The sequence below is a fragment of the Odontesthes bonariensis genome, chromosome 10, assembly GCF_027942865.1.
Source record: "Odontesthes bonariensis isolate fOdoBon6 chromosome 10, fOdoBon6.hap1, whole genome shotgun sequence".
Lineage (NCBI taxonomy): Eukaryota > Metazoa > Chordata > Actinopteri > Atheriniformes > Atherinopsidae > Odontesthes > Odontesthes bonariensis.
In genome coordinates, this window is record NC_134515.1 from 28,037,603 (window position 1) to 28,062,667 (window position 25,065).

The window sequence follows — 25,065 nt, forward strand, 5'->3', positions numbered from 1 at the left end:
GTAAAGGTGATTGGCTCATCATTTTTTTGTATACATGATATCTGATATTTGTGCAAGTTTCATATTTTAAATGTTAAGCCAACTATGTAGACATTTCAGCTGTTCTACTAAGCTGTCTCTCAGGAAGAGAAAGTAAAGATCAAAGGTTACATATGGGCTATTACATTTTGATGGAGAAACTTTTTCTAAATGTCTCTACCTTAGATTTTTTTTTTTTAGCAAGTAATGGTCAATTTCAGAATTGATGTTTTTGTCTAAGATATTGAACTTTAAGACTTTAATTAGCCTATTTGTTTAGATAGTGACTTTGCTTATAAGGCTTTGTTAGTTTGTTCCATTTCATTGGGATGAATGTTATATGCAGGACACAAAAAGATTTGTTCATTTAACTTTTGAGAAGCTTAATTTCATTGCAATTTCAAGGGACGTGCGGTTTAATTGGGAAGAAACTGGTCTGTAAACATAGTTTCAGCCAAAATTGCACAACTCTGCATACTTTTGAAACAAAATTATCTTTGGTATGAATAGAATATTTCAAATCAAATCAGAAAAACTCCCATTTTCAAAATCACCAGGGTGTAAATAATGTGAAAAAAAATTAAATTAGAAAATTTGGAATTCTATCAACGGATTGATTCAATTCCATTGAAAAAAATCTTGGCTAAATAACCTGCTTATTCAATGCTGAATTCCATAGTGACCTCTTCAGGTGAGGGATGACAAAAGACGCGTGATAATTTGGCAAAGTTTATATGCGAGGCCAATACTTGTGCGCATGCATGAGTGTAAGTAGAATAACTTGTTGTTAATGTTAACATCTCGGTAATGATTTTTGCTATTTTAGCCTTTCAAATTAAATAATCAGTTTTAAAACTATTTCCTATATATCATCAAGAAACTGGCATGCTGAATGATATTCTGTTGCATTTGTATTTTAGCTGTAAAACTCAGATTACGTTTCAAACTGGACATTAGATGACTTATAAAGGGGTCTCCAACCTCTGATCAAAGTGTGACAGGTTTTTATTGAATGAAGGTCGTCAAAATGATATTTATGCTTGAACAAAATTACATGTTTAACCTGTTAACTAGTTAATAAGAAGCCTGTGTGAGAATGTAGAGCATTAAACACTGCTGTTACACACAGAGGTGTGGTGCGTGGACAAGTGCTTGTGTATTTAAAAAAAAAAAAAAATGCAAGAACAAAAATTCTTGACATAGTACAATCTACGACCGTGCAAATTACTGACTGATACATTTTGAAACTTTTTGCCTTGCGGACACATTCACTCCCTAGAGTGAAACAAACGAGCTGATTCAGGGTCCTGAATCCAGCATCGTGCAGTGCAAAGACACTTCTCATGTGTAAACTCAAGTACAGAGTCGGAAAAATGCCACACAGCCATTTCCACTGCAGATGAAACCATCCGATGGCACAGTGTGTGCACTTTTATGGACCACAAAAGGACCTCTGCTTGTCCATTATTGACAACATGAAATACCTCAGATGTCGAGTGCAGTGCCATAGCTGAGGAGGATTTCGTTCACTTGATTTGGTTAAACAAAGTCTCTGAGTTTTTAGTTGCTCCATTTGGAACTATCACCCAAGTGTAATGACATCATGAAGGACCAGTGCGTTTATGTCCTAAGATTTGGATGTATTGCCCCATGAAGCTCAAGACCCTGTGCGGTTGCGTAGTTCACACTTCAGACACGACAGTTCAGGGTGACACTGGTTGAGTGGGGTAAAAGTTTGATCCATTAGATATCACCGTGAAACTTCCCCGGTTCATTATTCACATTAAAATTGAAAAATACAAATGATGCATTATCTAACTAAATGAGCACTGATTTACACACGTGACAAATTTAAGTACAGTAAGCAATGAAATCTGTACTTTTCACATTAGTCTGTAAGGCAAGGCAAGTTTATTTGTATAACACAATTCAACAACAAGGTGATTCAAAGTGCTTTACAGATACATTAAAACAGTAAAAATAAAAAGCATGATTTCAATTTTAAACAAAAAAGAAAGAAATAAGAACAATAAATAAAATCAGATAAAATCAGTAGTTAAAATGTGATTAAGTTTTGAAACTCAGGCTTCAGATTTGGAGCTTTGTTCAAATGCAGCTGAAAATAGGTGTGTCTTCAACCTGGACTTAAATACACTGAGTGTTTCAGCTGATCTGAGGCTTTCTGGGAGTTTTTTCCAGACATGTGGAGCATAGAAGCTGAATGCAGCTTCTCCATGTCTGGTTCTGACTCTGGGAACTGATAAAAGACCGGATGTAAGGAGACATGTTGCTAAAATGAAAACTGTCCAGTTCATGGTGACTCTTCAAAATTCATCGAAACAGAATATCAAATATTTGTCAGAATATGCTTACATTATATAAATGATTGTAGAGCAGTGCATTCAAAGATAAAACATGAATGATTTAATATAAAAATGTATATTAACAATTTAATATGATTCAGTGTGTTTGCTGGAGAACAAATGCTCGTTCATCCTGAATTTGGAATTTCTGTTACTGAGAACTAGAAATTAAAGATGGTACAACTGGTCAGTTTGAAGTTTTTAGGTTATTTTGTATCAATAACATGTCTTCTTTTGACGTTTTGTTTCACTACACTTTGTCACATTTTGCAAATGAATCCATATTTAATTACATAACACCTCATTCACATATTGAGACATGCAATTTCAGGTCAGTAATAACACCAAAAATACTGTTTTGGTATCAGTAACAACTCATGTTACATTTTACCTGTCTTCTATTCCCGTAACTAAATATTCTAGCTTCCATATTCAACATTTCAACAGTTTCTATATATTTTAAAGGGTTCATGTTGAGGTAAAGGGTGACTATTAGAATGTATTTATGTGGGATTCAACCTGTAGTGTGTAGGTTATTGTAACTGCAAAAATACAACAACAAAAAGCAAAGAACAAATTAATAAACATGCCTGATTAAACCACTTATGTTCATGAAACAAAAGGAGAACAAATATTATTTCTAAAGTATTTTCTTTTTTTTCTTTTTTTTTCAGATTTGCAAAAACATCATCTCTGGCAACTTTTCACAGTGCCCTTTAATTCATTTTTTGGGTATAAAATTATAGGTATACAACAGTAATGTATACCTGTAATCTAAGATCATCTTTTTGAACCCTTAAAGCAGGTCAATAATCTAGTTGAAAATGTTCAAACTGACCCACCCTGGTTAACTAGCAAGCCTTATATACTGTATGTATTTTTATCAACAGTTTCTAAAGAGACCCCTAGTTTAATTTTTTTTAGAACACGACAACCCATAGGGAACTTCCCATCCTTCACAAACTTCACAAAATAAAAAAAATGACTATAACTATATGACTCTTACTAAGTACCAAATACTACTAACAAACCTGATAATCCATCCATTGCCTTTGCTCATTGACCTTCTTATTGTCTAGTTTGTCATATATGGAAATTAAGTGAATGTATTCATTATTTTGATAGCTTCCTCTTTTTTTTAAGTCCCTTCATCCAACCAAATCTGCAACCACTTTTGCTCTGTCTGCCTTTTGCCTATAGGTGCAGGGAGCAGTGTGCACCACAAATGCAACAGCGCCAAACACCGCATCATCTCCCCCAAAGTAGACCCCCGTTCAGGGGGCTACAGCAGTGCACACTCTGAGGTACAAAACAACGATGTGTCTGAGGGGAAGACCGAGCACAGTGCCCATGGTGGAGCCAAAAGCTCTGGGGGAGGCAGTGGAGGGGGCAGCACCAGGGAAAAACGCAACGGCAAAGTCCACAAGCCAGTCCTTCTGCACCAGAACAGCACAGAGGTGTCATCCACCAACCAGGTGGAGGTCCCTGACACCACCCAGAACTCCCCTGTGTCCATTAGCAGCGGCCTCAACAGCGATCCAGATATGGCTGACAGCCCCGTGGTGACAGGCATGAGCCATGTGGCCTCTGTCATGTCTGGCCTGTCCCAGAGTGTCTTTATGCCTGAGGTCACCGGGGACCCTGTCTACAGCATGTCTCCTACTGGGGGCCCCAATACTCACCTGATGGGGGCAGATGCCACTTCACAGGGCTTGGTGCTGTCTGTGACCGCTGATCGTCACAAATTTGCCTTCCCTGGAGGAGGAGTAGGGGAACCTGGTACTACCACGGCAGGAGACAGTCTGTCCATGCTGTCCACAGCTGGGGTGTCTGAGGAACTGGTGCTAACCAGCAGTCTGGACTCTGGAACCATCAAGATCCCAGAGACTAATATGAACTTTGACCCCGACTGCTTCCTGAACAACCCCAAACAGGGACAGACCTATGGCGGCAGTGCATTGAAGACAGAGGGCAACTCCTCCTCCACCTCCTCCTCCTCTGGTGGCAGCAGCAGCTCCAATGGCACTCTGCACCGCTCCCCCACCATGTCAGACAACGGCTACACCTTCAGCTCAGCTCTTGTGAAGAACATCAAGACAGAAGACACATCCTTTGAGCAGCAGCTGGCCAAAGAGAGCGGCTACCAGGTGGGAGGAGTAGTAAACTGTGGCAGTGGGGTGTCTGTGTCATCTGGTGCTGGTTCGGGTCAGGGCAGCCTCGGTCTGACTGGAGGAGGCTCCCTGCTTGCGTCCGGTGGGGGTCTGAGTCCCAGCACTACCTTGGAGCAGATGGATTTCAGTGCCATTGATGCCAAGCAAGAATATACCTCTAGTGCTAACACAGTGAGCTATGGACAGGCCCTGTCTAGTCCTCACATGCAACACCAGAGCCGTTCGCCAAGCTTCTTCCTCCAGGATACTTCTCAAACCAGCCAGACTCAGCAGGGGAGGCCAGGCATGGGCCAGAAAACACATCTGATGGAGCACAACTCCCATGACTCTGGGGCGTATATGGGGCTACAGGTGGTGAAAACAGACTCCCCTGGCAGCAATGGCCACCTTCATCATCACCATCAGGCTCATCAGACTCAGCACAGGGCCAACTGCAATGGAGGCTCGCCCACAGAGGGGCCCAGCCAGGCTGGCTCTCTCCAACTGCTGCAGTACCAGGGAAGTTTTCCTGGGCTGGGCTCTGAACATGAAGAAGTGGTTGGTCTTGAGCAACCTGGCAGTGTGAATTCTGCTCAGACTGGAGCCACAGAAAATGGAGCTGACAATCTGCTGAAGCCAGGAGATCACATTCAGGCTTGTGGAGCAGGGAATGGAGAGGGAGGAGGAGCAGAGCACTACCTGCAGCAGGCTTCAGATGGTGGCGGGGGAGGAACAGGGGGCGCAGGTGATGGGGTAACACTTCATAATGGAAATAACAGCAGCGATGGCAGCAACCGCACCCAGCAGCAACAGCAGATGCAGCCTCTCCTCCAAGGGACAAGCATGGTACAAGGACTCTACAATGCGGTCGGAGCCCACCAAGGCCTGGGTGGAGGAGCCAGTAATGGAGGAGCAGGAGGAGCAGGCATGGAGATCAGTCTGGACCACTTTGATATATCGTTTGGCAACCAGTTCTCAGACCTCATTAATGACTTCATCTCAGTTGATGGCAGTGGGGCCGCCATGTCAGCTGGAGGGGCCCTATATGCCCACCAGTTGGTCACATCCCACAGCTCTGAAAATCAAAACACAGCTGGTGGCGGCCCCCAGCAGGGCCAGGAAGATGGAGGAGGCAGGGGCTCTGGTTACAGCCCCTCAGAGCTCTGCCTTCAACCTTGCTGCAGCCCCCAGTCTCTAGCTGGAGGGGCCGGAGCGGGAGGCAACACAGGGGAAGCAGGCTCATTGTCATACATGAACGTTGCTGAGGTGGTCTCTGCAGCTGTTGCCCAGGGGGCTCTGGGAATGCTTCAGGCCACAGGCCGTCTCTTCATGGTCACTGACTACTCCCCGGAGTGGTCCTATCCAGAGGTGAGTGATAGTATTTTAAGTTCTTATGATTTAAATAAAGTCAATTAGTGAAAAAAAAACATAAATTTTTAACCAATTTTTTTTGCTCCCTTTTGGGTTAATTGAATATTTATTGATGAGAATAACTGATTATAAGTGGTTGGGCAGGAACCCTTTGAACAGAAGTTGAAAGTCCTGGGTTTGAGACACAACACATGTCACACATGTCATCACTGAATGTCATCCCCTCTCTCTGCCCACCCTCCTGTCAAATAAACCTCCACCTTCAAATAAACACTACTCCAGCCCAGACCTTAAAATGACACATCAGTCTGGATGTGTCATGAATTATTCTCCAAAATTCTAAATAAATGGAGGATGGTGAGATTAAACAATATGAGGTGTAATCGTGTAAAGTATGCTCATTCTTAAGTTTCAAAAGTATTTTAGTTTCCTCCGTCACAAAGCTGAACTTACTGGAGAAAAAAAAAATTGTTTTAAATAATCTTTTGTCTTCAATGAGCTTTTCTCAAATAAGAAAAAAAAACACTTTCCGCCGCAGCCTTTTCCCACTGTGGTCTGCTTGAATTCTCGTCACTTGTGCCAGAGCTTATCTTCCACAGGAGACAGGAAGACGTCGCCGCCTCACTTCTAAAAATACTATTTTTGTTCCTTTCGTTTGTATAGCTTCGGTTAGAATCTCTCACTTTCTGTCATAATCCAGATGACAAAAGCTCTGACTCACACAGAATGTTGATAAACTCATCCTGGTTTCTTTCAGCTGCTACTGCGCACTCACAGCAGTAAGCACCACGAGCAGCAGCAGCAAGCTCCTTGCTGAATTTTCGCTCCAGGCTTCACTTCTCAGATTATATCCAAAGTATTCGCCCCTGTGATCAGTAGAGCTCCGTAGGGCTGAAGACACACTGCAGTCTATAAAAACATACTGATCTCTTGAAGCAGTCAAGACCAACAAGTGGAATTTAAGGGTTTTAGTTTAGGTTTAGTGCTTTGATAATAACACACTTTAAATAAAACTCTAAAAGAAGAAAGGCACTGGTTTAAATGTGGTACTAACTGTCTATTTAGACTTCTCTGATCCACAAAATGAGTAACAGTGCCTTTCATAGGTGTGTTGAGACACTTTTATTGCACATTTTGAAATGGCTTTTGATTGCAGTCACACAAAATTGAAAGACTGACAATGTGTTTTTTTCTGTCATGAAATTGACAGAATTTGAATTCTGCTGAATAAGGAAATACCACATTTTTTTAGAGCCATTTTTTAAGCTTGAGATGGAGTTTGATTATAACTTTATAGGTTCATGCAACCTGAAAATCAAAGGCAGTGACTATGGTGTCTGTGAAAAAAACTAACAACAATAACTGAACGAGCATTTATTATCTGTACGAGAATCAAAGGAGAGGAAATACTTCTTCCTTTGTTGCAATCAGTACAATTCAGAAAGACAGAATGGTTTGATCACCACATGAAGACCGTGGATTCAGCTCTTTGCTGGTCTGCATTTGCTTTAGGCACTCTTTTTGAAAGATGTTCTTCTGATGACAGGAAGCAAGTGGAGCCTGTGTATACTTATGGTAACATAGTGTTGTGATTTCTTATAGATTGGGTTGGAGAAATAAAAACAGTCTAGCATTTGCCTGAAACATATGAGTTCCAAAGAAATACCTTACAAAGATTTGCACACACTATTAAAACTGTCCGCAGTAATACCCCCATTCGCCCTCTAGAGGGCGCCAAAACGTGGCAGCGTTGAGTGAAGGGTTTTTAAAGGATAAGACCGGTTTTTTGACATTGGGCCCTTGATTTCACATTATAACATGATGTTCTACTCACCCCTGCTTGTTGTTGGTCATTTGGAGCTGTTCCGAAGATATTCGCGAGGCGTCTGGCTGCTCTCTTGAGATATTCGGCCATGAAACAGTTTCCTATGGGCAAGTTTATACAGGTACAAACTATGCTGTTTATAATTTATTAATTACTGTACACTAGCACTGATAACGTGGAGGTGCGTCGCTTACTTAAAAAAATCCGGGTTACTAATTTTGAATTTTAGCCGAATGAATAAATAGGCAGCAGGTCTGTGGGCTGTCTGTGGTAGTAGCACGACGATGACGTCAGTAACACCCACTTTACGACAAAAATTCAAAATTACAGTAACCCGGATTTTTTTAAGTAAGCGACGCACCTCCACGTTATCAGTGCTAGTGTAGAGTAATTAATAAATTATAAACAGCATAGTTTGTGCCTGTATAAACTTGCCCATAGGAAACCGTTTCATGGCCGAATATCTCAAGAGAGCAGCCAGACGCCTCTCGAATATCTTCGGAACAGCTCCAAATGACCAACAACAAGCAGGGGTGAGTAGAACATCATGTTATAATGTGAAATCAAGGGCCCAATGTCAAAAAACCGGTCTTATCCTTTAAGGAGGAAGAACAGTGAAATAACACTGGATATCCACAAGATGGCAGCAGAGGTCAATATAAAGTAGTTGTTTTCCTTACCTCGGTGTCTTTCCTATCTCCTCTCTCTAGATAGCAGGGTAACTGTTTTTAGGAATTCTTAACCCTGGTTTGATGGGTGGGCAGTGAGTTTGTTTAATTCACTGGTCATGTTTTTCAGGGAGGAGTTAAGGTGCTGATCACTGGTCCCTGGCAAGAGGCCAGCTCAAACTACAGCTGCTTGTTTGATCAGATCTCAGTCCCAGCGTCCCTCATCCAACCAGGGGTTCTACGTTGCTACTGCCCAGGTAAGACAGGGGAAAGCTAACTTACTTTAAAGACTCAGATTCAGAAACCATTATAGTAGCAGTAGTTTATAGTAATGGTCAAAAGCAAAGAAATGTATGAAAGACTGGACTGAACCAGGCATTAAATATGAACAAATTTGTTCTCGTAATGTTGACATAATGTATACAGTGTCCCAGTTTCTCATTTTCTCTTCCCTCCGCAGCTCATGATACAGGTCTGGTGACGCTACAGGTGGCCATCGGTAACCAGATCATCTCCAATTCTGTGGTGTTTGAGTACAAGGCCCGCGCTCTCCCATCACTGCCATCATCTCAGCACGACTGGCTCTCTCTGGATGGTAGGTCAACTCCCAGTTTCACATTTGCTTTGGTTCTCTTGCAATAATTCTTATAATCTCTTTTTATATTTAGTAATCGTTTTTTCTGTTTTACTTTACTTGTTCAAGTTTACGGAGCAATACTTGCAGTTTGCCCACATCCCATTTCTCCTTTTTGAGTCTCGTCCTTCAAATATCCTGTGGATGTGTCTTTTTGATGCCCCTCACTTCCATTAGAGCCCAACAAGTGTGCTTTGGAAATAAAATCTGCATGTTGCATGTAAATTCAGATTATATAAACTAATTTTTTTTTTTTTATGAAATGGGCCATTTATTTTTACTCTCTTTGGATTAAAACATGCTTGACATGCAGCTTGTATTTGAGAGTGGCATTTTAATTATTTCATCGTTGAAGGTAAATGTCACCAAAGAATCATTGACTTGGCCTTTCGTGTGCTATGATTTATTCTTGTGTCCTGTTTCAAAATGATTGATTCAGTCTAACTGGAGCAACTGCATGCAGTTAAACTAACTAACCAATTTTATTGGATTAATAAAAGATAACTATTGTGACTTTGCTTAATATGTATTTATAATGTTGATGTCAGAAAATAGTCCAGGTAATATTGTGATATTGATTAAACTATATGTCAGAACCAGCTGACTTAATCTCTGTTAAGTTTGCTTGAATGTGATATTTTCACTTAATTCTGAAATGTAAATACCGCAAATCATTTGCCTGTTATGTTTAAAGGTATTTCCTAAAGTCCATTTAGGGATTAAATTGAATCTGTGTGTCAGGAGACCTGCATGTTAAAAAGAAAGCTGCCGTGTGGTTGCATGTGTGTGTCTGCTGCTGGGAGATATATTGCTGCAGTGTTTGAGCATTGACAGGGTAAAGTAGGGCACGGTGAGGCACGGGCTCACAGGACAGCTGCATTGCAGACGGCCCTTCAGGGAGTGGGAGTCAGTAATGGAGACCTGCATGGCAGCTCCCATACATGGCAACACCAGTAGATCCCTCCGCCATTCATACCCTACTGCCTCACTGGCCCATTCACAGAACCAGTTAAGGAGGAGCTGACTGTCTCAGAGAGAACACAGCCCATCCTATTACCTTACTTATATTAACTCCTTGCCTGCCATCTCTTGCAATCTGTTTTATTGTCGTCTTATATCTCTATTTGAAGGCAGGGGCATGTGGTAACCAGCAAGGATTTTACATTAAATTGATATGTTTCACTTGTGTTTGTCTGGATTTGAATCCCTGATGCATCCAGTTATGTAATAACCAGTCAATAATTTGTGCTCGTTGTTGCTGGAAAATACTAAATGGATGCTTTTAACGTTGTCAGACGAGCAGAAATAAGTCAAAAATGGCATAGCATTGTTCGCCTGTCATTTACAGTTTGTGTGCAGGTGAAGTGAAAACATGTCAAACTAATGAGGTACCAGGTCAGTGTTTGGTGTGTATAGCTGACTGTAGCGCGGAAAGAGGGGAGAGTTTTTATTCTAACATAGTGCTGTTTAAAATACTCAAGTGTGCTCACCGCTCACGTGATGGTTTGTTATACAAGAGATGAATGTACCTCCAGGATCCAGCTGGGGCTGATGTATAAGCGTGTGTGGCCGAGCGGTTCAGCACCGCACTGAGTGGACAGCGACTGTTCCGCAGAGCGCGCTGAAAAGCCACGTGGGCTACAGATGGAAGGTTTCCAGTCGATCCGTTTGGATCTGTGTGGAGCTGCTCACTCTTGTAATCACATTCTGCCTTCACTATGCAACTTGTTTCAGAAGTAGGGCAGGGCGCAATTATGTGCGCTACATTACGTCGATAATGTCCACTAGAGAGCCACAGCAGAGTAAACAAGAAGCGCTGGACATTCAGCGGAATAATGAACTTCCAAAACTCTCATGTGATAAGGTTTCTGTTGCCTTGACAAGCTTGTTGCCTGACTGACAAGAATAGCCTAGCTGTTGCCATTAGGCTACGTGCCCTACGTGTCAATATTTAGTCGGAGTCCGCAGCGGTGTGGTGCTGAGCTCCTTGAGTTTGTTCTCTCATGGACGACTAACTGTGCTATGATGTGCTAATGGCACAGCTGCCTGCCTGCCTGCCTTGATTTGTCATAATGCAGAGTGGGGGAAGGGGCGCTTTTCTCTGCAGCACTGCAGGTACGGAGCCATGGGCAGGACAGAAAAGCTGTCGGAGCTGCAGAGCACTATCGTCGCCCCTCTAAGTCACTGAGCTCAGATCCCACGACCCGAGCCGAGAGAGGGGTTCGTGGCAGCCAGCAAACTACAACCCCGCACAGCGACATGCTGACCGCCAGAGATTAGGGGAGCGTGTTTACAGTAGTGACTCTAAACCAAACTACACCGGCATGACAAACGGCAGACCGTGTATCCTACACACAATGCAGGCGCGGAGGAGTGGGCGTGTTTGGGTAAACATGGTAAACTCCCAGCAAATTGAACAAATTCTAGTTTCAGACGGCTGCTGAGCTGGCTGGTTAAAAAAAAAAAAGAAAAAAAAGAAAAAGGCGAACCTAGACGTGCTTTGAACGGGTTTTCTGACTTTCTCCAGTGTGAAAAAGACTCCGTGAAGCCGCACAAACTAGCAGATACACGCGCCGAGAAGAGCCGACTAGATCTGCTGGACCGATCATTTTGGGCAAAGATGATAACAGCCTCAGTAACAACAATAGGCCAATGAAAGGAGCGAGTTGATGGGAGCAGGACCGCGGCTCGTGAAGGAGGCGACAAACGGGAATTAGGGCGTCTGTTTACCGGCTGCACGTGCGCACAACGTTTCCTAGCGGCGGTATTTGTCATTTTACTGCAGGCTGGGGTAGCAGCGACTACTTGAAACACTATAGGAAAGTGTGCATGTGTGCGAGGTGAAACAAGTGAAGAGGAGGAGGGGGCTATTAGAGGAGGAAGAGAATGAGCGGTCTTCCTCTCCCTCTTTCCTCACGTCGCTCTCTTCCCTCACTTTGTTCTATTGTTGACGAGTCCTCTGTTGAGAGTGAGATTCAGTCTACAGCAAGGATATATGTTATTTTCTATTTTTCTCCGTTGTAACATCATGCCTTAGCCTGGCCGGGGCAAAATCATAATTTGAGAGAAATGCAGCCTTGGTTGGACTTCTCTGGGTCAGGATGCCAGTGAATGACACCTGCATTTCCTAACAGACAAAGGGGCTGTGTTTTTTCTTTTTCTTTTTTTGCTTTGAGGTGGACTCTACCAGTGGAAAATAAAATAGAAGGTTAGAAGTGTTAAGCTCAACCTTTGGCTGTAGTGCTGTGCTGTGCTGTGCTGTGGTTGTGTTGTCTTTGGGCTGCTTTCATATTCTGTGCGTTCCATGTGTTTGCCAAGAAGTTCCACGTTTCTCTGAGCACCGCATGCTGACTTATTGTGTCTTAGCCCAGCGCAGTCAGTGCTGTAACGGAGTTGGGAAGCGATCGCCTGTTTTGGCCACATACTTTCCAAGTGTTTCATGCGACTCACGACTTGTGCTACATGCTTTAAGGCACCCTCGGAAACGAAAACAGTGCGCCTTTTTTTTAATTTGTCTTCTTCTTCTTCTCACCCAGCCTTGATGCTGTTACGCAAAGCCCTGCTTTCTGTTTTCTCTCCTTCTTGATAGTTTTTTTCTGTTTTGTCCGGACTACAGGGTCAGTGTGACCCATGCTGCTGCGAGTGCAGTTTCACGTGTTGTTGAGCGCACTGTAGCCGCTCTAGTACTAGCGCATTGCATTGGAGGGCTGTCGCATCCTTAAGTGCCTCCGAGGTTATCGGGGCCATGTGTGCAGCCGGTGAAAACAATCACTGCTGTTGCCACACAGGTCAGCTCTCATTCAGCGCTGACCTCAACAGCAGAATGGACACATGACAGGCAATACGTCGCTCCACCTTAGATCCACGCAAAGCTCTTTCAGACTGTGCCGTGGTGCTGAGCTTTCCAGTCTGTTTAAATTCGAAACATACATTCATCTACCTGTTGCTCATCTTTGAAGTGTTCCTGTGTCAGAACTACATGCATTTCCAGTACTCCAGCAAATACAAGCTGCTAGACCAAAGTTGCACTGTTGTTGTTTTTTTTCCCATCCAACACAAGCTTAATGCATGTGCATGCGGTAGTAATGGGAACTAACAATCTGTTTGGGGCCAGTTCCAGCTGAAGCACTTTCAGTCTGTGTCTTGGCCAACCTGAACACAAACATTTCAGGTATCAGCGGTAGTAGTGCTAGCAGTGTGGCAGCAAAATGAGTTGTGTGGTTGTAGCAGGAGTAGCAGTCAGGAGTTACATGACTTATTGATTAAAGATACTTTGGAATTGATATTTCAAACTGTCATATCGTGGTGGCAAATACAGCGTAAGTCTGTAATATAACAGCAGCATGATTAGTTTATGCAATAGCTCTCGGAGTTGTGCTAGTAGTATTCATGAAAGTCGCAATAACAGATTCTAGTAACAGCAGTTGTGCCATGGGGATGCTTACACCAGCAGGTGATAGTTCACCTCCAGAGGAGCAGTTTGGAAGAGATAGGAGCATGAGAGAGCAACTGTCTCTTCCTGCACCTTGAATTGTCATTGTTTATCATATAAATAAACTTGCCCCACTTTACATTTCCACAGTATTTAGCAATCATCCCTGCTAAGAGAGTCCTACTGCATTTTACTTCTCTCGTGGATAAATCGGCTGCTGGATTTATTCATTATTTTCTTTACAGTGATGGCACTGTATTTGTCTAACTTAATAGAAGAAGTCAATTTTAGTGACAGTGTAATGACAGTAATACATGTTCGGTCTGATCCGATTCAGAGTGATAGTTATGTAGCAGATTCTGCCTCTCTGAAGATTATCACGTGCAGTTTCTAACAGTACTGTCACTGTGAAATGTTTATGGAGTTTTAGAAGAAATGCATCTGTCAAAATATGTCAGCCATGTGAAATATTCATTATGCAGTGCACATCAACTGTTAGAAGCTCCATTTTCGTTTATAGGTCAGTTTTACGAATGCACTCTTATTTAAGTGCAGGTTGATAACTCATGATTTGTGAAATGACTGAACTGAAATAGAGGGGTTAACATGCCCCATAGTCTCAAACCGGGCATCAGTCGTACATCCTTCAAAATCCTATGTCTTTAACTCTCTGATCTCTGCCTCTGCTCACTTTCCCATCTGTCAGCAGTTAAAATGCATGTGCGATATGCCACGGATAGGATTACAGAGTGTGACAAAATACTGAACTTCAGGTGCTGTGCTGAAAAAGACTTAGAGGGAAGCCAGAACAGGCTGAATGGCTTTGTGAGCGCAGTAAGCCTGTCTGTGTTTGGAGACGTCCCGTCCCTTGAGCTGTTGGGTTTTATGTTAGATTTGAAGTAATTTCTCCACTCATCTAGCATTTGTGGTCTCACATGTCGTAGAAGCATGTAGCCGTTTATGGAAATGCGAAAGTAATGACAGAGCATTTGTTACTGGAAATCTGTTTTTGAAAAAAAACACAGTGCTCTCCTTTCCAAGGAAAGAAAGCCAGTACCTGTGTTACTCTGTTAGTGTGATTGCAGATGACAGTAAATCCCCACGGTGCGCGCTCTTGGCATTTTACCTTCAATGTGACACAATGTATCTATTCTGTGTTCAAACTCTACTCATTTTGACCTGGACAGCTGTATAAATGCCAGTAAAAGAGAGTAAGAACTGAGTTGAAGCACTATGAACTTTTGAAATATGTTACATTCTTTTGGAATGTGCTAGTGGAAAACAGGCGTAATGATTCAGGTTTAACAGGTATTATGATTCTTGATATGCAATTTTCTTCATTCATTAATTCAATTGTAACTTGTTGACATACAACTGGGCAGGTATGGCAACCATGCATGTATCTGTGGCTTAACTTTTGTTTGTGCCTTAAAATGAAAAGGCCAATTGGCTTGTCTTTGAGGAAGTTCTACTGTTTTGCACAGTTTGCAAGTTGACGTCAGAAAGATGTGTAGAGTTACAAGAGTATGTGGAAGCTGACACAAACGTTCTGGATTGAGTCAGAGGGCAAAACATATTCACTTACCTGACAAATAAAAGCAAAGATGTTTTCAGCTTTATAATGAAAAAAAGACAAAACAAATGTAAATATGCATGAATGTGGCAACTTTTTCATGTAGTCGCTGTGGAGAGATTGTATTTTCTTATTTAAGAGGTGTTCCTCCAGATAATTCAGCTTCTTACCTCCTTGCTTACCTAATAGGAAACTCTGAATTACCCCCTATGTTAATGTAAATTAATGTGTCTGTTTGTGTGGAAGCCTTGAGATCAACTGGTCCTGTCCAGGTTGTTCCCTGCCTCTTTCCCCACCCGTGACCCTGAATAGAGTAAACAGAATAGCAGATGGATGGATTTATAGATTTCAGCTTTCAGCTTTTAGCTTAAATGCAATTTTTTTGGTTGTTTTTTTTCTTTTTTTTACTGCTGTTACATGCAGTAAAAACCTTTTTCTCTGAGCAGTTAAACTCTTTTGCCATCTCTCTTCTATCGTGAACTAAAAGTGAGAATAGTGTGTCTTTGAGCAGCACACAGTCATGTGTTCCAGCTGTGAGGACTGCTGCCAGATGGCGTGGCCCCTTCCTATGAACAGTCACAAATACCAGCCCCTGTCAATCACCTCACACCAGAAGCCAGAGGGAGGCTGGCCTCTGGTCTTTCCACAGGGTAACATGTGAGAATCTGACCGGATGCAGAAAGATAATGAGGTTCAATCTCGGAACTTGATTGGCATGATCAGTGAGGATTAAGGAGGTCACCCTTGCAGTCTATCTGAAATAAGTAACCCTGTAAGCTCTTTTAGGATAAAGGGAGACTTCCTTAACAAACACAATGATTAATCCAAAAACAGATGGATAAACTGACCTTCGGTGATTCTAAGAAATCTGTTCTTACTCATATTTCTAAGACACTCAAGCTCTAGTAATAGTTCTCTTGCCCTCATCCTTGACATTTCTGAGCAGGGAAACTGGATTCTCCAGCCTGCCTCTCTGACACCCTCTGTCTTGGCGTGTTCTGTGATTTCTGCCCTTTTCCTCGCCTCCTTTTTTTTCCTACCCCTCTCCATCATCCCCCTCAGTTCCTCTCATCTCACTTCACCCTTGTCCTGTCCTTTCTGTCCTTACTCTCTCCTGCTGTCTTCCTTCTCCCTGCAGTCCATTCTCACTCCCATTGTGCTCCACTGTGTCTTAATAAGCAGTGTCGTCCTTCCTGCCCTCATCCTCGTGTATATCAACCTGGGAGCTGCTGCCACGTCGCAGAGATAAGACAGATCAGATGGGGCAGGCCTTTGTGGATCGAAGCCTCGAGCACATTTAATAGGTCCTCTGCTCTTTGCTTCTCTAAGAGACGTTAGGTCTTTTTGGCAGCGCACTGCCAGGAATAAGAAGCTACAACAGAATCACTGTGAGACACGAGAGCCAACCTAAATGAATCGGCTCTGTTTCTGCTGCAATCAGACATTACATATATTACAGTCCCCCTGCTGTGGTGCTGATGAGTGAGAGAAACTTTCTACTATTGACTTCTGAGTTTCCAAATGAAGGTTTTTTAATCTGCTGTATATTTTGGGAACAAGTCATGGGTCAGTGTCTATATCAGGGTGAAAACATCAGTTATATTTTCTAATAAGCATCAATCCTAAGACAAGTGGCAAACTTACTCATTTGGGCTATAGGTCGTTAAAGTTCAAGCTCCTATTTGTATTAGAAGTATAGATTTTCCTTTTTAGCCAAGGCGGCTGCAACTCTGTTAAAAGACCTATAGTCCCATATTCCCATCCTCTTCAGGCTTTTGTCTCAGAGAAGGTAGGTTCTCTTCTCACTTCTAAGGGAAGACAAGCCATCATTTAGAGGTATTTCACTGTAGAGTATAATCACTGTAAAGTCAAAAAGCACACTCTTGTGTTATTCAATGCACTATAATAAAAGTCCACTCTTAGCTCTTTTAGCTGTATTCATTAAAATATCTCTCATTATATAACACTTCAACTCTCCACGGGATAACCTGCTTCAGGAATGAGTTCAGTCGCACAGAAGTGTGAGACCGAGAATAAAATCCTGTGTTGTTATTTATTCAGGAAAGTGAGCAAGTCTCCCCTTTTGTTTTTTGTTGTTTTTGTTTTTTTTGCATCCAATTTGGATGGGAGAAGAAAGTGACTGCACCATGGGATAACTGCTCCAAAAGCATGAAACAATTCATAATACTCCACGAGAGCGGGACTGAGTCTCATCCACAGAAACTAGACTAGACTTGGCTTTTTATGGCCTACCTGTTTTGTGACAGTTCAAGTTCTCTAATACAACAATGGCCTGTCGCGTTCTTGCAGCCGATTGCATATTTTCTTTTAAAAAACATGTCACAGTCTGCCCCAAATGTGTGAGTGACCACGTCTGCTGCCACACACCGTCACAAGGGAGTAAACCAGAGTGAGGGTGGGAGTTAACAGCGTCACAGAGTTGTTACAGAGCTGTTTGGCTGCCCACCTTCCCTGTCTCCTCCCACTCGTCTCTACCCCATCCTCCCTCTGCAGTGGACGTGCATCGCATTTGGAGCAGCTGGTGGAGATGACATCATCTGCACTGCAGCACACTGCAGCACTGGGTCTGAACAAAGACATGTCAGCCTACTGCTAACTATCCCCCCTCTTTCCCTCCGTCTCTGTCTGTGTCTCTCCCCCACGTATCAGCCGGAGGGAAAGGAAGAGCCAAGCCTTGTATCAAGGCAGGTTCTAGGGCTGTGACTTGTCTCAACCCATTGACTCCGCTCCGACACATGAACTCCGTCTAGAGTAGGCTGGCAACCCTTCGCCTCTCTAACTTCCACAAGCCACTGCGCTGATAGGTGACGATGGATCCAACATTGTGTGAAGAGCTGCAGACACTCTAGGCAGCTTTCCTGTTTGATTTGAGAATGTTCTGCTGATCAGACGGCATGCTCACTTAGGTAGTCTACAGCACACACAGGAATCAAAGGCAGGGACCTCATTGTTGTTCTTTCAGGCCATTATTCACAGTGCAGCATTCTGTCACTGAGAGCAGTTAGATACCAGCCAGTGGCATTACGCTTTTCTGCCCGATAATAGAAGCATTTTGACCTATTTTACAGTGGCTTATTGGAGGTCTCACTGTGACATTAGCTCTCTGTGGAGCCTGTGGGCGAGACTGCCAAGGTACCGTAAAGCGCAAATGTCACCAGGTCGTGCTGTGAAGACTCCCAACTTACAATCATTAGGTCCCTACCTGGGGCATCAACACTGAGAGAAGAGAGTAGGCCAAACACACAGGAAAAGATTTATAGATTATTTTTCAATTGTTTGTCTCGACATGTTTTTCTTGTGTACTGAGTCCTTCTCCTCCCCTTCATCAATAAGCCAATAGCACACAGGCAGGCCATACGCACACAACCATGTTCCTGTCGCCTAGTTACCGTTCGGCAGCAGGTTGCCACAGAAACGGCCTCATAGTAGCTAAATGGGGAATGCTAATGCAGTCTTCTATACTCCCTGCTGCAGTGGGCTCTCTGTGCCCATCCCAATCCACTGTCTGTACACAGCATCCGTTATGTGTGTGTACACGCACCCACATACTCACCAAGGGCTTGTTGTTTGTGTGTGTGCCTGTGAATGTTAGTGATGGGGGTTTCCTTAATTTTTCAACAAGCCTTGTGTGTATAGTTTTACATTAACTTATTGCAGTCTTTACATTTGTGTAGATTTTTTTCTTTTTTGATAAACCTTTGAATTCATTTTGTTTTTCATTTTGGGCAATATTACAGTTGTCTTACCTAGCCTGTCATATGCCCTGTTCTGTCCGTGCTTGTTTCAATAATAACAGTCTTTAGAGGTCATTTATCCAGCTTTTTACTCTCTTTTTAAAAAAGTAATATATTCTACATTTGTAACATGCTGTAGAAAATATTCTTTTTGTGTTTCAAAGCAGAAAACCTGAGCAGAATAAAGCAAAGCGACTTACTCTCACTGACACAGTGCTCAAAGTAGCAGCTCCCCTTTTAAACAGCATTTAAATTCTCTCAAGTCGAATGCACCTCCACCCATATCGATGTATGGTAAAGCTGGATTTTCAAGGACTCTAGATAGGTGCATAAGTTTTGATTTATACTATACTGTCAGCTTCTTAGTCCTTCTTCCATACAAGAGCACAGAATAGGGCTATAACAAAGTGTACTTAATCAGTTGGAGAAGGCCTTCAGCTGTTCATACACCCCCACTCACACCCCTCCCAAAGCTTGTCTGAAGTGCTATGTGAAGGGGTGGGCACATTTAACATGCCCCCGCTCATTGGCCTGTCTTTCAACCTGTATTAGTCTGCTGGAGCCGTGTTTAAGTGCTGTGAGAAAGATGTTTAATGATAGGAGTCATTAGCAGATGACTGATGGGCTTTGAGGATTGTTATAGTGTGGCCAGTTCTTTGGAAGAAGTTAATCGTTAATGCTTTTGTTGTCTCTCATATTCTTGGGGGTTAAATAATAATGATTTGATTTTTGCATGGTACAGCTTTAAGTAATTAACTTTCCCGTAGCTTCTCTGTATCTCAAAAACAGACTTGTGCGTTTGTTCTTCAATGGCTGATTGTGTGCCTTCGTGATGTTAAGACCCAACTCACCACAAGAGTCTCAAATCTCCTCAGAGCAACATATTGGTCCAGCTTGTGGTGCATACTGTGTGATCATTTGTCTTGTCAGGATTCAGGGTTGTTTGTGCTAGTACTTGCAAACAGACTTTTTTTCCCCTTCACAGTTGATGCTGCTTGTGTGCTGACGTGTTCTTCTGCTGTGTCCCACTGTTTGCCCAGATAACCAGTTCAGAATGTCTATCCTGGAGCGCTTGGAGCAGATGGAGAGGAGGATGGCGGAGATGGCCAGCCACCAGCAGTCGAGCAGTGCAGGGAGTGGCAGTGCTGGGGGGGGAGCAGGAGGAGGAGGAGGGGGTGGAGGAGGTGGAGGCAGTGGAGGAGGTGGAGGGGGAGGCAACAACAGCCAGTTACAGGTAAAAAGCCACGTCATGCTGCTCATGTGAGTACGTTATGGTTAAAGCCAGTCATTGGACACGCCACATCACACAGCAGGCACGCTGTGCTTTGCCAATACTGACAAACAAATAATTTCTTTAGTTCGTGTCAATGAGCAAGGAGTGGTAACGTGGTCTTTTTTGTGTATTCGAGTGTGCATCTGGCCAGACGCAGGCCAGCAGCTCCTTCGAGAGCCGCGTGGTGGTGGTCTGTGAGAAGATGATGAGCAGAGCCTGTTGGGCCAAGTCCAAACACTTAATCCACTCCAAGACCTTCAGAGGCATGACACTCCTTCACCTGGCTGCTGGCCAGGGCTATGCCACCCTCATTCAGACACTCATTAAGTGGCGGTGAGAGCAAAATTATCTACAAACTGTGTAATGGCGCTGTGGCTTTTGATAGTATGCTGCAGCAAATATAAATGAGGTGCTTATTGTTTTCTTTCTTGCATCCAGTACTAAGCATGCTGACAGTATTGACTTGGAGTTGGAGGTGGACCCTCTTAATGTGGATCACTTCTCTTGCACCCCTCTGGTAAGAAGCTAAAATCATCTTGCAGTGTTAGCAAAATTCTAGAAATCCTAGTTTGCCACTATTTTAATATTGCTGCAAATCATCTATCCAGATGTGGGCATGTGCACTGGGTCACCTGGAGGCAGCGGTGGTCCTGTATAAGTGGGACAGACGTGCTCTTGTGATCCCAGACTCCCTGGGTCGCCTACCGCTGTCGATTGCTCGTTCTCGTGGTCACACCAAGCTGGCTGAGTGTCTGGAGCAGCTACAGAGAGAAGAGCAGCAGCCACCAGCCTCTTTACCAGCCACCACTCGTATGTCTTTTTCCCCAGCCCCTGAGGCACCCACCACAGACAGCTGGATGGTCAGCTGGGCAAATGACAGCATAGTAGCACCCAGTGGCAAGAAAGGAGGTCCTTCCACCACCACGACCACATCCAGCACCGCCAGTCTCAATCCAGGTTAGTGTGGTGGAAGATCCCTTATTTTCTGATGGTTTGTTACCAACAAAGTCTTTGTCAGTGTGTTGTCCAACTAACTTTGATGCATTGTGTCTTTTTTTTTTTGCAGACTTGAGAAGACCCCGGTCAGAGCCCTCTAACTACTATAGCAGCGAGGGCCAGAGAGACCTCCCACAAGCTAAGAAACATAAACCGAACCCTGAACTGTTTCAAACTCGGCCTGACAAGGCCATGTCTGTTCCTCTGAGTCTGGAGCAGCAGCAGCTCCACAAGCTGTCCACGAGCACCAAAAGCCTGTCCTCAGAAGGTCTGAGCACAGACAAAGGTCTGTCCACAGGAGGAAGTACTGGAACAACCAGATGGACCTCCAGAGAGAGTTTCTCCTGCGGCAGCTTGGGGAGGAAGGCGCTGGGGATCAGTGGGAGCAGTAGCCTGGGGAAGGAGAAACTGGTCAACCGACTGAGGCAGCGGGAACAGCTAGGCATGCTGGTAATGGCGGACAGAGAAATAGCTGATTCAGAACTGCTATCATATCGAGAGGATCTGGAGAACCAGGACTGTCTCACACAGATGGACGACCTGCAGGTGAGCAGAGAAAACACAAAAGGTTACTTGGCCATCTCCTCGCAAATAATTGATATGGGACAATTGATGTGGCTGTAGAAGACTGTTTTGACATATAGTAAGATTAAACAACTATAAAGCATCAAAAAAATTACACTTATCTGATCTATTTTTTCCATCTTTTTGTGGAAGTCAGTGGAAAAAAGTGCAGATATGCATTAATGAAGAAACAGTAAGGGATGTGTCCTCTTAGAGGATTCTTTATGGAATTTACAGGAGAGCCACGCTATCATAGGTAAAGAAATCATGACAAAATGATGGTCATATTGGTTACTACAGTACCATGCCACCTATTTAATGCGGGCTTCCTGTATTAGACAGGCAGTTTTTAAACCCCAGACCAACCTGGCGCTCTGTCAATGACCATCACTGCATAATAAACTCTTTCTATTGATCCTCTTTCATAGCCAGGGGATCCTTCCAACCATCCCTATCTGTTGAGCTTCCGCTACAACAGATGAAGTGCTGGATTAAAAATTTTAGCCTCCAGCAATATCACTGTCATCATTATTACCTTCTCTGCTTCCATTAAACCAACATTTTTGTCACAGCGCCAAGCAGTTAACCCTGCATAAGAAGACTATGTACAGATACGACACAGGGCGAGTGCTCACCTCAGCCATCTTTGTTTTTCTCAATAAAACAGGTAAACATGATGACGCTGGCAGAGCACATCATTGAAGCAACGCCAGAGAGAATCAAAAGAGAGAACTTCACGACAGCGGACTCTGTGCCCTTAGACACATCAGGGGTCAGCAACACCATGAACTGGCTGGCCAACTACCTGGGAGATGTAGAGCAGCTGCCAAGCATCATACATCTACGGTGAGGAGTACCATTGAGCGGGAAATATATAGGAAAATGTTCATTTTTACGTGCCATGTTACACTCATTAATGAGAAAAAAAGAGCTTACTTATTTAAATACATCCATTTCTGAGGAACCACTTTTGAGGTTTGAATCCTTTGCCTTTGAAAACTGTAAACCGATGGGATATTGGTTTTGCTTTCCGTGTTCTGAAGGAGTTTAATTTAGAGCAGAAATTGTACAATGTTAAATCTGTAATTAATTATGACGTGGAAGTTCAGTTCAAAGCAAACATTTTAAGTGCGATACACCATTCATTATGTAAATGTAGCAGAGTTCTTTCACCAAACATGTCAATGAACTGATTTTTTTTTTTAAAGTGAAAACTGTAACCTAAAATCTCCCTTCCTCAGATCTCTGTACAATGAACCCCTGACCCCATCATCCAATCCCAGCTTGAGTCCTGGGGGGTCTCCGCTAAAGGAGGGGTCCCTGGAGAGGTCAGCAGTCCCTTCCCCAGCTGACTGGAGCGAGTTCATCAATGCCTCCAACAGCAAGGTGGAGCGAGACCTGGCCCAGCTAACCCTGTCAGACCCTGAGCAGAGGGAACTTTACGAGGCGGCCCGCCTAGTCCAAACTGCCTTCCGCAAGTACAAGGTACAGGCCTCAGGTCCCATACACTGTGTGTACTGTAGCCCACAGTGATAGGTCTGCAGGCTTAGGGTTGGTGTAATTAGAAGGATTTGTTTTTGGCCTAACCTGATGAAGGATTCACTGTTGTTTGGTCACAGTCTGTGGAGTTCTAATGTTTGCAGTGAAGTTCAGCCTTTGTGTGATAAGGTTTATGACAGATTTTGTCTTCAGATGCACTGTCTCAAATCATCATCAATATGGATTACATTTTTCAATCTCTGTCTTTGTCTCATTCTGTGTTCCTTCGCTCATAATCTTAAAACAATATCAAGAGAAACTATACGAATATGTCCCTGTGGTTTCAGCATGGGAAAGGTGGCTTGAGCAGAGCATGGCCTTGCTTAGAGGAGCTGCACTGTCCCCGTATCCCTGCTGCACTTAGGCACAATTAAGCTCATGTGCTCCCACTCTGTCTTTCTCTTTCTCAGTTAGGGGTATGGCGCCTGCTTTTGCCTGTTTTTAACTAGCTCTCCATACACCAGCCCTTTTTCCTCTGCCCAATCCAAATCCTGAACTCCCTACCCACCCTTCTGATACTTTAAATGAGTTTTTATGTGACAAACTGTTCACTGTCGTTCACAGTTGTCTTTGTGCCCATCTGCCAGCTGACACTGAGGTGGCTCTCTGCTGGGCAGCAGTTTACTTCCTCCACCCTTTCACAGGTGGTTGGTCTCCAAGGCTTGGTCTCATTCCAGGGTGGATTCATACACTAGCTACCAGGACACCTCAGGAAGACAGAGCCACCAATATCCTTTGTGGCAAAAAAACGCAGGTTCTCCTGTAACCTCTCACCTATCCCACTCTACTCTCCAACAGGGGAGGCCACTCCGAGAGCAACAGGAAGTAGCTGCTGCTGTTATACAACGTTGCTACAAGAAATACAAACAGGTAGGCACCACAGTGCACCAAAATGTTTCAGACAAGGTCCAAGCTACATCTGAGTCTGAGAACGTTTTAGTGCATTATTCATGACGTTTCCCTTTTCCTGTTTGCAAGCTAACATGGATAGCCTTGAAGGTAACTTGCCGGTTGTGCTCTTCTACAACGTGAATTCATAGCACTATTGTGCTGTTCGCACACAGCAAAGTATGATGTACCATTTTGTTCTTGTCCACAGTATGCACTTTATAAGAAGATGACGCAGGCCGCCATCCTTATCCAGAGTAAATTCCGCAGCTACCACGAACAGAAGAAGTTCCAGCAGAGCAAGAGGGCTGCTGTGCTCATTCAGCAATACTACCGCAGCTACAAAGAGTTTGGCAGGCTGAAGCCCCACCACCGTGGGGCTGCAGCTGCCCTGGTGCAGCACAAACTGAGGTACACACTCAGGCCCACGCTGCATTTGAGCCAAATACTTGAATATATTAATCGTGCTGCAAACAATAGGATACTGAAGAGAGTAATTTATCATTCCTCACATTTTCAAAATGACAGATTACTGGACTTGTCTGATGGACTGAATGATGTCGGATGCCTTGAGTCATTCATTACCATAATCATACACAGAAATAAGATTTAGACATGATGAATAGCCACTTTCAGTTTGTTAAATATAATGTGCTTTGTAATAAAACCTGTCACATTTTCACTGAATGATGAGGTAAACTCAGCTGCAGTTTTACAAACAATTGCTTGCTGGACAGTAAGATGCTGCCTTCTTTCTGCTGTTTTTGTAGAGGTAGTCTGCTCACAAAGAGGCAGGATCAGGCTGCCAGGAAGATAATGAGGTTCCTACGACGCTGCCGCCACAGGTAGGCTCCAACACTGACTCACACACATGCTGAGATTCTAGATAGAATTGTATTCTCAGTCTTACTGCAAGGGCTGGTTCTAATATTCCATTGAAAAATTTTGGTAAGATTCAATAGAAATACCACATTATGACAGAAGTGGGTGCACCCCTGTGCAATATCACCTAAATG

General features: G+C 43.5%; 1 protein-coding gene across 9 annotated transcripts in view; it reads left to right on the top strand.

Annotated features, from left to right (window-relative positions):
• camta1a (calmodulin binding transcription activator 1a) overlaps positions 1–25,065 on the top strand; it is a 291,503-nt gene that overhangs the window by 258,232 nt on the left and 8,206 nt on the right. For 5 of the 9 annotated variants that reach the window (XM_075475050.1, XM_075475051.1, XM_075475056.1 and 2 more), the window contains 14 exons: positions 3,582–5,899; positions 8,526–8,652; positions 8,856–8,990; positions 19,830–20,023; positions 20,199–20,395; positions 20,501–20,579; positions 20,671–21,019; positions 21,129–21,604; positions 22,290–22,468; positions 22,864–23,107; positions 23,960–24,031; positions 24,140–24,160; positions 24,261–24,460; positions 24,820–24,894. In XM_075475050.1, coding sequence (XP_075331165.1) covers positions 3,582–5,899; positions 8,526–8,652; positions 8,856–8,990; positions 19,830–20,023; positions 20,199–20,395; positions 20,501–20,579; positions 20,671–21,019; positions 21,129–21,604; positions 22,290–22,468; positions 22,864–23,107; positions 23,960–24,031; positions 24,140–24,160; positions 24,261–24,460; positions 24,820–24,894 — 4,666 coding nt within the window. Of the gene's footprint in view, positions 1–3,581; positions 5,900–8,525; positions 8,653–8,855; positions 8,991–19,829; positions 20,024–20,198; positions 20,396–20,500; positions 20,580–20,670; positions 21,020–21,128; positions 21,605–22,289; positions 22,469–22,863; positions 23,108–23,725; positions 24,032–24,139; positions 24,161–24,260; positions 24,461–24,819; positions 24,895–25,065 lie in introns of those variants that run through there. The other 4 variants (XM_075475052.1, XM_075475053.1, XR_012770417.1 and 1 more) reach the window with 3 other exon arrangements.